We start from the raw sequence: 12417 nt of genomic DNA, 5'->3' as shown, positions 1-12417 counted from the left end.
AGAAGTGTTTGATCTTAAAACACTTCCAGTTTTAGAACATTCATAATAGAGCGCTTTGGACTTTTAAAAAAAGGTTTTGAATTCATTTACATTTCAAAGTGGTCTACACACTTCAAGATTATTATTATATAACTTTATTAGTGTTGCCTAATAATACTATGGTAACAATCAATTATGTGCTACCTTTTCCTTACATCCCAAATCATCTGCAAACTAAGCATCTTATTAATTAAACCATCTCTGTAAATATGTATGTGTTAATTTACACATTGTTTCATGTTCAAGCAGGTGATCCTATACCATTTCAGAAAGTGATTGTCCAGTCTCTTCTTAAAAACCTCCAGTGATGAAGCACGCACAACTTCTGAAGGCAAGCTATTTTGTTAGTTAATTGTCCTCAATGTTAGGAAGTTTTTCCTCAATTCCAGGTTGCTTCTCTCCTTGATTAGTTTCCATTCATTGTTTCTTGTCCTGCCCTCTTGTGCTTTGGAAAATAAATTGACCCCCTCTTCTATGTGGCAGCCTATCAAACACTGGAATACTGCTATCATGTCCCCTCTAGTCCTTCTTTTCTCTAGACTAGCCAAACCCAAATCCTCCGACTGTTCCTCATATGTTTTAGCCTCCAGGCCTTTATTCCAGAACATTTATTCTTTCAGATTAGTTAGGCAAAGTGGCATATTTTCCATCTGAAACCATGTTAGGTGCAGTATAGAAAATCATAATCAAATATGAAAATATGGTCTTCTATAGCAGACTAGAAATGTGACAGGACATAAAAAATATTTTTGAATGGCAGTGATGGCTGGAATAAAAATTGCATCTCTGTGAGCAAATGTAATCTTTGTTCCCTGTAGCTAACACATCAAAATTTTGCAGACTTCCATTTTAAGTACCTTCCATTTCTCTATTTACTTATTATTCAGCTTACACTGCTTTTCATTGTAGCGGTTCTTTACATAAATTTGCAAAGCAAAACAAAAATCAATAATCCCAATAGCAAGGTATGCAGAGACCTTCACTTTTCATCAAAGTTATTTTGGAAATTAGTTTTTTTATAAGATTGGTTACTTTCATTCAATATCTGTGTACTTCTCTTTAATCAGCAAGAGGCAGAGAAAAAACAATTTGAAGACCAGGATTTAGGAACTTGGACCATTGATCTTGCACCTTATAGCAGGTTTTATTTTCATATATTAAGAAGTTCTAGTAGGCAGCCTGTAGAACAGATGATCAGGATTTAGGTTATTGCTCCTCTCTGCTTGCAGAGACTCACAATGGCTGGAGGCTAGATGTTCTGGATTGGCACATAGTCTAAAGGCTGATTAGATATAACTAACCCACTTCCTTTGCTCTGTCTTTAATCTTTGCAGAGATTCTAAACCAGGGGTGTCAAACTGGTGGCCCGTGAGCTGAATGCGTCATGCAATTAACAGAGTTGGAAGGGACCTTGTAGGTCATCTACTCCAACCCTCACTCCAACCAAGCAGACCCTACACCATTTTTGACAGACTTACTTCTTGAAAGCTTCCAGTGATGAAGTTCCCACAACTTCTGAAGGCAAGCTGTTCCATTGGTTGATTGTTCTCACTGTCAGAAAACTTTTCCTTATTTCTAGGCTGAATCTCTCCTTAATCAGTTTCCATCTATTATTCCTTGTCTGGCCTTCAGGTGACTTGGAAAATAGCTTGGCCCCTTCCTATCTGTGGCAGCATCTCAAATATTGGAACAATAGTCATGCACAGGCCACACCCACCCCAGCTCCGCAAATGGAAAAAAACATCATGAAACATGATGGCAACGTGACGCCGCAAGTTTGACACCTGTGTTTCTAAACCATCAAAATATGTTTGCACCATTGCTCTGCTGAGTTTCCAACTGTTTTTTTTTAATTATTTCATTCTAATGCCACCCTTCTTTATTTCATTTTATTTCCATGTCAATTGGCATTTATAATGGTCTAAAATATACTTTCACATAATTTCTCAGATTTGTGCTTTAATGCCAGTTATGAGAAATTGTGACATAATGTGAAAATGCAAACTTAATTGGATCTAATCTGCATTTAAGTCCAGTAGGTGTGGGTCTGAATATTTTGAACCAGGACTGATGATGATCTAATTCCTCAACAACCTCGTGTGAGTAAAAATCTCGGAGACAATTGAAATAGATGGAATTAAGATTGCAGAAAAGCTGTTCCTAAAATGGTGCAAATCAGTAACAATCTACAGTTAGATGATAGCAAGTTGCAGTGTTTCCCTTCTATGCTCTCTTTGTCCCCCATCCCCCACAATCCAAAAAGATAAATGGGGAGATCTTGGACACAGAAACTCTCAGTTGTGTTCAGTCACTGTAACAAGTTCCTCTGTGGACCCAAATAAAGGAGCCAGGGAATTGTGAGTCAAGTGCAAATGGATAATGCTATCAGTACATGAGCAGCCTTATTTATCCAGTGGAGCATCAGTATAGCAAGAATAGGTCCCTGAGGATTTGTTCAAGCATAGCAACTTTTCTGATTATTTTTAGCACTGTGGGGGAAAGCTTACAATGCAAATTAAAAATCCAGCTCAGGTAAATGGAGGAAAGCATTAAAAATTTTCTTTCTTTCTTTCTTTCTCTTTCTTTCTTTCTTTCTTTCTTTCTTCTTTCTTTCCTTCCTTCCTTCCTTCTTGCTTTCATTCTTTTTTCTTTCTTTTTAGAAATATATTTGGGAAACACACAAAAAGCACACATTCACGTGGCAATTAATTCAACATTTACTTCAGCTAGCCCTTTTCTGAATTAGTAAACTAATGTGCTTTTAACTAAATGCTTTACCCTAGCTGAATTTAAGAAATTCTCATTATACACAGACTATATCCAAAGGGAACTTTGTCTTTGTTATTTGTTATTAAAAATATGATTGAATATCTTCTAAGGTTTTTAATTAACATTCCAGAATGTTGAAGGAAGTGAATAATGGAGTGAGTTTAAATTGCATTCCTGGTTACAATAAAGAGTAAAATTTACAAGAGAGTCACGATGTTTTAGTTTTCACTTACCATCATCCATGATTCCTATTGTTACTCCTTTTCCTGTGTAGCCCAGCTCCCAAGCTTCAGCCACATTTAAATCAAGGCCAGGAGTCCCATCTGCTTGCCCAGTGTTGATCTAATGCATCACATTTCAAACAAAAAGCATAAGAGACTAATTTTCTTGGCACAAAGCAGAATGTTTACATCCACTGAGATTCCTTCTGATTCATCTGTCACCAAATAGCCTTCATTTCCTTGGAAATGTAACCCAAAAAGAGGCACAAATCCATAAATACTAACATAAAATGTGGATCTCATTTAAGTCACAATGCAAGAGGCTTAATAGATTTCATTGTTTGATGGATGCCACTGCTGTAGTGGGGGGCTATTTGAAATGCAGTTTGAATGGCACATCTCAACAATTGATCGTATGAAGTATGGGGAAAATGGCAGGGTCTCAGTTCTGAGCATGTGGAGTGCTTCTGTCTCTGGAACATCTGTGGATGAAGAGAATGAGACTATAATAAAAAAAAACCCCACTCTATAAAGCTAGCTTGGAACCCAGATACTTTTCTTTTTGAAAAGGAAAACACAATATTCATTCTTGTTTTGTCATAAAGTAGGATTATGCCTCTGAGAATTTTATGTCTCATCAGACAGAAAACCACATTTGTTATCCTGATAGCCATGTCTTAAAGCGTGGCAATTTGGTTGATCTCTCACTCAAAACAAATTAAATTTCAAATTAAATAAGTATTCGTTATAACTCCACAGGATACTTGGCAACCAACTCATTCATTGAGTATCAAATTAATACATAAAAAAGAAGCAGCATAGCAGTTTGCATTAAAATAATCATGAAAGTCAGATCCGAAATGCAAAACTCTAGAGATAAATCAAGGGCAAAGTAAAAATTAAGAGGAATGGTTTTAAATGCCATTGTGCCATGACCCAGGACCAAAAGCCCACTAGCCATAATGAAGACCTAATCCTGCTCGTCTGAACTGGCTTTCTCTCTTAGATCCATTCTGACACACTGGAATATTGCTACTGCATTGTGACATGGAAATCTACTTTTTAGCCTCTTCCAGTTAGCAGGAAAGGTTGAGAAACATTCCTTAATATTTTCCTCACTGTTCTTATTGTTTACCTCCTTGTACATTGACTAAGAAGCTGCTATAAAAACCAGATTCCAGATGGGCACTAAAAGGAAAAGTTATCTGTAGCCTGCGAAAGACAAATCTTTCAAAAGACTTTCCTGGTCTAGATGTAAAATCCTGTCTTCATTCTTGTTCACCATCTAGAATTCCTTCTGGTAGATGGGCAGCCATATGTATTTGATAAATAAGCACAGGCAAATGGAATCAAGTCAATCAATTGCAAGGACACACATTAGTTTTTGGGGAGGAAAACAAGAAAAAAAATCTGCCTCTGCCTACCAGCATCCATCAGTATTCATCTGGCTAGTGTCCTTGCACCAAACAGCCTGGTGAGCTTCAGCACATTACTGCAGCCTGATTCAGCATGACCAGCTGATTGGTGGGTGGATCGGCCTCCCAGAATACCCCCAATCAGATGTTCCAGGCTATGGGGATCACCACAGCCCATTGCCGCCTCCACATGTCACGTTTTTGGCCTCTGCGCATTGCATTTTCAGCCACTGTGCATTACGCATGCTCCGTTTTAGACACATTCAAGGCTGCTGGGATCATCAGAGCACATCGCTGCTGATTGCCGACTCCACATGCCACATTTTCTCCCTCCGTATGCCCCATTTTTGGCCCCACAGCCTGATCTTAAATAAAGCGTGCAGGGACTGAAAACGTCATGCACAGAGGCCGAAAACAGCTGAAGGGTAGGGGCGGGGGAATGGGCGCGGCTTGAGCAACATTCACTGTATAAGACACACCACAATTTTCACCCACTTTGGGGGGAAAGTGGGAAGTGCATCTTATACTCTGAAAAATATGGTACATAGTTGCTAGCTTCAAGCAGATATATGGAACTGGCCATGATCCTGGATTACTATATATAGTCTTGTCCAATTGCTGCTATGAGTCTTGCTTCATAGATGGAGCCCTTATTTACAGTGGACACCAAAATTCTCCATGGGACAAGGCACACTGATTTATTATAAGGACAAAAATTGTGCTTTCAAGGAAATTTGTGATTTAGGGATAATCTATGTATTAATTATTCCAGCAACATAACCGTTGTTCCCATGTGGAAATGTAGTGATATTTAGATACAGAAATCATTTATGTGCAAGTGAGAAACTTAACCCTCTTAAAAGGTTAGTTTAAAAAAGTGGCATATTCACTCAGTGGAGTCAGTTATCACCAGGCCTGGTGTGAGAGTTACAGTTATTGTAGCTGCAATTTGGTCACTAAAAAAATGTGGCAGGCAGAAGAAGGCTATGGAAAAGTAATCTGAGTTCACAAAAGTAAAGAGCTACCTGCGTCTATCATCTGCCCTCAAATCACACCATTTTTGTCTCTGACCAATAGGTATTTTTGAGCAGGAAGATCTACTTATAGGCTAGCACAGCGGTCAGCAAACTGCGGCTCCGGAGCCGCATGTGGTTCTTTCATCTCTCTGCTGCCACTTCCTGTCACAGGTCGGCTCCACAGTTGATAGGGCTTTTGGTTAGGACAAGTAGAGGAAAAATGATGACATGCTAGTAGGAGACTCTATGGTGGGGGAACCGGACTTCTGGTCGGCTTCAGAATTGAACGGTGGGCTTCCGGTTAGGACCTTTGTGGCTCTTTGAGTGTTTAAGGTTGCTGACCCCTGGGCTAGCACATCACTATGTTAGCCAGCATTTAGATAGAATTGATACATTTTACATGGAGATCAATCTATCTGTTATTCAGTGCAGTACAAGTTAACCAACAGGCAGACTGGCTGCCATGGTTTTCAAGTGGCCAGACCACTTGAAATTTTACACAGCTCTGTATCAGCCAAATGTAATATTGGACCAGTTGAGATAATTGGCCCACACTAACTTTGGTAATTCTCCTAAGCAGACTATGCATTATCAATAGTGTTCATCCTGTCAGTTCAAACATATATTTCCTATATTGCATACAACTTCTTCATCCTGGTCCTCTCCCTTTATCTCTTTTTTTTTCCCAGGAACCCATCTGCAGTAGTAATCTAATAGCTCCATGTTGGACAGGGAAGGAAGGGGAGGGGAAGGGAACTCTCAATCCCAACTGCAGTGTGCCAATTGAAATTTGATGAAGAAATCCATCTAACTTATCCATACCAACTTTCTTGATTTAAAATTTTCCAAGGCAATACAGCGGGCTTTAAAAGAGCTTAAAATTTGCCAAAACTAACTCAATTATATTTCAGAATCATTCCATTGTTTTATTCCAAGTTCTGTATGAAGGCCTCATAATAGGCAATACATTCTCCTGCTGTGAAGAAGGAAAGGGTTAGTTTGCTTACCAAGTACCACTGTTTTGTAAATAAAGGATCGTCCATGTTGATTACAATTTCATTGATGTTTCTGTATCCTCTCTTCTTCCTCCAAAAACCTTCCTGCTGCACAACTTTCTTTACCTGCAAAAGTCAATTTTATACTCCATTGGGACATGTAAAAGAACATAAGCATTTTGGTTTATCTTATTTTACAATTAGAAGTTCAGGAGCAAGCATCCTAAAGAAGATATCATTTTATTTTTGGTACATAGAATGGCCCTATTCAGAGGAACTCACGAAGGCATAAAGAGAAGGTCAAAACCTGGGTTCAGAGATACCATATGCTAGCTGCTCCCTTCCCCACTCCCTGAATTATTTTACTATCTTACTAAAATTCAGCAGAATTCACGGTACTTGTGGCTTTTTTTCTTGCTGTATACATTAAACTTAATAATTTATTCAGGGTGGGGTATTTATTTATCTAATTTGTATCCCATTTTACAAAAACTGATTCTGGGAGGCATATCTCAATCTGGATAGGATATGGATTATTTTGGAGATTAAATATTTCTATTGGCTCCACCAACTTTTGCAACTTTTCCCATCTCAGTTTTATGTCGCAATCTTATTTTACATCACAAGCAAGCCAGGGGCTACAACATGACTTTTGGCCAAAGTTGTTTATGCTTCCCAGAAAAAGAACATCAAATTATCTTGGATGCAAATATTCTCATGGTTGCCTGTGAATATAACTGAAAGAAATAACATTCAGATGTGATTTGTAGTATTTCCTTACCAATTGTACCTATTTTCCTTTTATAGCTGTTTTTTCTTTAAATATCTAAATACACAACAGTAAACTGAAAAGTGCTACCCTGTTCTGAATGCAATCTGTAATTTTCAAAATAAATACCAGAATCCTCAGTGAGCTATTTTTGGTTCATCTGTGCCTAACAAAACTGCCTGAGGAATAACTTTTAATAAAGGATTCTATCAAAATAGAAAATCAGGAAACAAAACATATTAATATTATATCATGTATTCTGTCCAAAATGAGACAATTACAACAACCAATGAATGGGACGTAGCTTGACTATGTGCTACCGGTATTGGTTAGATTGGTTTAATTAACTCACATATAAATTCATACATCCAAGAATTCTAGAAACTGTATATGTTGATAGTAGATACCACTCAAAACTATGGGATGATATCTAATGGAATCAATATATTACTTACATTTAGTAGGTTCATGGGATCCTTCCAATAAAAACCTTCCAAAGATTCTTGGCATTAAAAAAACCCTTGCTATATTTCAGGGAAAACTAGTTGAGGAAAATGGATGGTGTAGTCAAGGAGCTATGGCTATATTGATAACACGTATTTAGGCTTTGTTTGGATTCTAACTATCATTTGGGAAAAATCATACTGAGGAATTATGAAAGTTATGAAATAGGGTCAGAGAATCTGATCCTATCTCCTCCTAGATCCTGTGTAATATTTCTTCCAATTTTTTTGTTATTAAAAATGCTGAGAAAGAAGATGAGCTGAAATCTGATTAGTTCAAAATCAAGGAAACACATTTTACTGCTAAGTACATAGTTATTTTAAGCCGGTTCTCCTGTTGACCAACACACTACCCAGTATAGTATGCTTTCATAGCCAGCAAAATGTAAAAAGGGTTGGTTAAGAAATCTTTAGGAAAAAGAACAGAACAATAATGAACAGCATAATTCTAAGACCCAAATGTCCATCTTTATTTCTATAGGCATTTGTGTCCCACCTTTTCACCTGTCATTTATGCTCAAACTAAAGGTGGCCTGCCAGCAGATCTCCTCTGAATTTAGTTCAAATACAGTCAAAGAATGGTGGAAATTTTGAGCAGGAAGAACAATGGCAATGGCTGAAACTTTCAAGTAGAAATAGGAACAATTCAACTGCTAGAATTTACTCGTTCAGGAGCCAAATTCAATGACATAGATAATGTGAACATGGAATGTACCGAGAAAATGAAATACAAACCTTTGTTTTTGTTCTCATATATAGGGATATCTAATTATGAAATCTACAGAGCTACAGCTAGTGAGAGCAGATAGCATACACAAATGGTTTTTAAAGCTTATAATTGAACAATAGAATACTACCATTACTGAGCTAGAAGGATTCAGAAAAGGATTAAAGAGTTATCACTGAAAATTTCGTGATGAGAATGAGAAAGATACAGAGGAAATGAAAATGTAACTGCTGGAAATGAGCCAATTGTGAATGGTTTTAAAACAGAGCTATAGCATCTTACAAAGGATGAACAATATGTTGATGAGGCTGACACTAATCCCATGGTGTCCTAGAATATAAATTCAGTTATTTTGCAAGCCAATCCTAAAATGCAACACTGTAGGAATTAGGGCAGATAAAGAGGTAGTAGTTTATGCAGTGTGCAGCATAATTTGGTTAGGAAACTTTGGACTGATTTGAGTTAGGGTATGTCTTTCAATGTGAGGAACTCCACAATATAGCATGAGCAAATAAATATCTAGCATGATTTATAAGGGTCAGTATGGTATAATGATTAAAGACTCTGGGCTAGAAAATAGGATATTTCAAGTTTTAGTCTCATCTTAGACAAAAAAAAATCCTACACCTACCTAGGTAACTGTGGACCAGTTCCTCTCTTTCAACCTTAGAAGGAAAGGGAATGGCATTTGCAAATTCTGGAGACAAGTTGTTCCACTGATTAATTGTTCTAACTGTCAGGAAATTTCTACTTAGTTCTAAATTGCTTCTCTCCTTGATTAGTTTCCGCCCATTGCTTCTTATCCTACCTTCAGGTGCTTTGGAGAATAGTTTGACTCCCTCTTCTTTGTAGCAACCCCTGAAATATTGGAATCCTGCTATTATGTCACCCTTGGTCCTTCTTCTCATAAAACTAGACATACCCAGTTCCTGCAACCATTCTTTATATGCTTTAGCCTCCAGTCTCCTAATCGTCTTTGCTGCTCTTCTCTGCACTTCCAAAAATACTGCCAAAGACATTGGGTTTGTTAAATATTGGCAGTACATGGACTTGTCTGACTAGGAGTCAAAATGACTCGAAGGCACAAAACCTCTATCTAGTATAATTTCATTCAGTTCTTCATATTTCCTATTTTTAAAAAATGATTTATCTCATCTTCCTCATTCTTTTAATAGTATTTTCAATAGTCAGAGGAAAACGTTCTCTAATTTAATACATTTTTGGAAATTATTTCTCATAATCTCCAATGTAATCAGTTTCCTATCTGCTTTCTCAAAGGTCTAAAGTTTTTAAAACATACAGTTGTTAATGAATTAAAACAAAATAAAACTCTGTGATTCTTTCCAAGGGCTGTATTAGTAACTTCTCACAGTGTGCATTTGAGCATATCATATTACAAGGAATCTAGAAAAATCTATGCCAGGAACTCTGGGAAAAAACATGTCTTAAACTACGAAAGGTTTGCATTGTTTTCTTTTTTTAAGAACTATTGTTTCATTCTTGCAATATATGAATTATTGTGAAAAATCGAGGGATACATTAATCAAAAATATTTTTCATGCGAATTCCATGTCGGAGTGAAATCTACAGATGGCTCTATACTTGCCCAATCTAATACAAAGTTTGATAAATGATAAATCACAACTAAACACATAGGTATCTATATCCATGCAATCTGACACATTAAACAATAGTTTTATTTTTCATAAATAAAAGTGTGAACAAAAATAACATTTTTTTCAAGTGAAAAGAGATCATTCAATTGAAAATATTTTATGGGATTGTTTCTGTAGTTCCTTTTTTGGTTTGAAATACAGTAATCAGTATTTGCATTCTGGAACAGTTGAACATGTTTCCCAGGAGTTAATATTCAGAAATCAGTTTTAATTTAGGGAGAGGTTATTGTATTGTATTATTAACTCTGTACTAAAAATGTCAGAGATCACTTTTGCTATATGTTTGTTTGATGCATTTTTGTCACTTTTTAACTTACCCTGTTATTTCCCCATCTTCCTTGATGTTAATTTGTATCTTAATGTTTGTTTTTGAAATGTAATAAATATTTTTTTTAAAAAAAAGGAATTAATGACTGCATTGCTAGCAATTTCCTTAGTAACACTTATACAAAACCCCTGAATTATTTTTCCCATTGCGCAGATAGCAATAGCAATAGCAGTAGACTTATATACCGCTTCATAGGGCTTTCAGCCCTCTCTAAGCGGTTTACAGAGAGTCAGCATATTGCCCCCAACAATCTGGGTCCTCATTTTACCCACCTCGGAAGGATGGAAGGCTGAGTCAACCCTGAGCCGGTGAGATTTGAACCGCTGAACTGCTGATCTAGCAGTAGCCTGCAGTGCTGCATTTAACCACTGCGCCACCTCGGCTCTCGATATATCTCTGATAGTTTTCACTTTAATCCTTTTAATAAGTGGTAGAGCTATAACTGTGATATAAGTGGGAATATCTCACCACCCATTGTATATGCCTCTAGCTTTAGGAAATTCACCAAGGGGTATGATTATATTTGGTTTTAAAATACATATTGTTGTGATGCTGAAAAAAGGCCTTTTGTTAGTCTGAGAGCTTTTTTAATAGCCCAAGACAAGTTGTTAATGTTTCATCATAAACAGATGAAACAGATGAGAGGAATAATGGCAGGAGAACATCACCTTATATCTACAAATCTTTTCTCTCCCCCTTCTTTTCTGACTGTGATACCCATTAAAAGGTGGAAACATTAATAGCTTGGGAACAAAGCTCTGAATTACTTTTTATCCATTTTATCAGAAGGAAGCAAGAAAGGTGGATTTTCTGAAGTATCCTTAATAGAATAACAGAGTTGAAAGGGACCTTGGAGGTTTTTTAGTCCAAACTTCTGTTCACTCAGGAAACCCTATAATATTTCCGACAAATGGTTGTCCAATCGCTTCATAAAAACCTCTGGTGTTGGAGTACCCACAACGTTTTGCTGCATGCTCTCTCTTTAGGGATATTAATAAAAGAGTTACTAGTTGATTGGAATGTATTTTTGATGCTTCATTAGGTCCTCTAGGGAACATTTCCAACAATGTTTGTAACAAGCCATAATGATGTCAGGACAGGTGCAGCATAATATCACTGCACAAAAACACAAAATTTGCAATAATGTTATGCTGTCTCATGCAAGTACATAAGATGCAATATTTGCATGATGATATCATGATTTTCCTGTGGTCATTCTTCCCTTTGCCACACTCAGCAGATACCCAAGGCACTGAGGGAAGCCAATGTTTTGTCTGAAAGAAGCTAAGTTATGAAACATTATTCCAAGGATATCAAATGAGTGATGACAATAAAGAGACATCCTATTAAATTCCAATATGAATTTAGTAGGGGGGGTCATCAGATCTGGCCAAGAAAGGATATCAGTTTCCCCAAACCTTAATACTCAATTCAGCTTCCGCTATTAAACAATTGAAGCAAAATATCTCAAATGATGAAGAATAATTTTTAGATAATCTTTTGCTGGAGGGCTGGGTATATGCAGGTACAAAAAGCATGCACATGTATTTTGTTCTTTTTCACCTTCATCTGCCTCCTGTATTCACTAGGTGTCAGGAGCTCTTTTTACCAGATGCAGAGACTTCACGCATGGAGGAATAAATGGAATTATGTGACAAGAGCCTGTCTTAAGACTATGTATCCATGTGAGCATAGTTTGGAATATTTATAAATGAGATGAGAATTCATAATCAATTCAAGGGAAAAGTATACCCAATTTTAAGCATAACATCATGTAAATGGAGGGGGGGAATTATAAGTAAAACAAGCGATAAAATAACTACTGCAATTGAAGATCATTGTTTACTTAGTCACAGTAGGAACCTGCCTTTTCAAATCGTTTTTGAACAGTGTATTTCAATGTTGTTTCACTTTTCTTCTTTGAGTGAAATTAAATAATAGAAAGACATAATAAGTAAG

General features: G+C 36.7%; 1 protein-coding gene across 1 annotated transcript in view; it reads right to left on the bottom strand.

Annotated features, from left to right (window-relative positions):
* Positions 1-12417, bottom strand: part of PCSK2 (proprotein convertase subtilisin/kexin type 2) — a 131827-nt gene that overhangs the window by 75417 nt on the left and 43993 nt on the right. Inside the window, exons 3-4 of the mRNA XM_032214642.1 lie at positions 6468-6581; positions 3042-3150 (exon numbers count right to left, since the gene is read on the bottom strand). Coding sequence (XP_032070533.1) covers positions 3042-3150; positions 6468-6581 — 223 coding nt within the window. The remainder of the gene's footprint in view (positions 1-3041; positions 3151-6467; positions 6582-12417) is intronic.

Source organism: Thamnophis elegans, chromosome 3 (genome assembly GCF_009769535.1).
Source record: "Thamnophis elegans isolate rThaEle1 chromosome 3, rThaEle1.pri, whole genome shotgun sequence".
NCBI lineage: Eukaryota > Metazoa > Chordata > Lepidosauria > Squamata > Colubridae > Thamnophis > Thamnophis elegans.
Note: the sequence above shows the minus strand (reverse complement) of the source record. Positions and strands in the feature narration are given on the sequence as shown.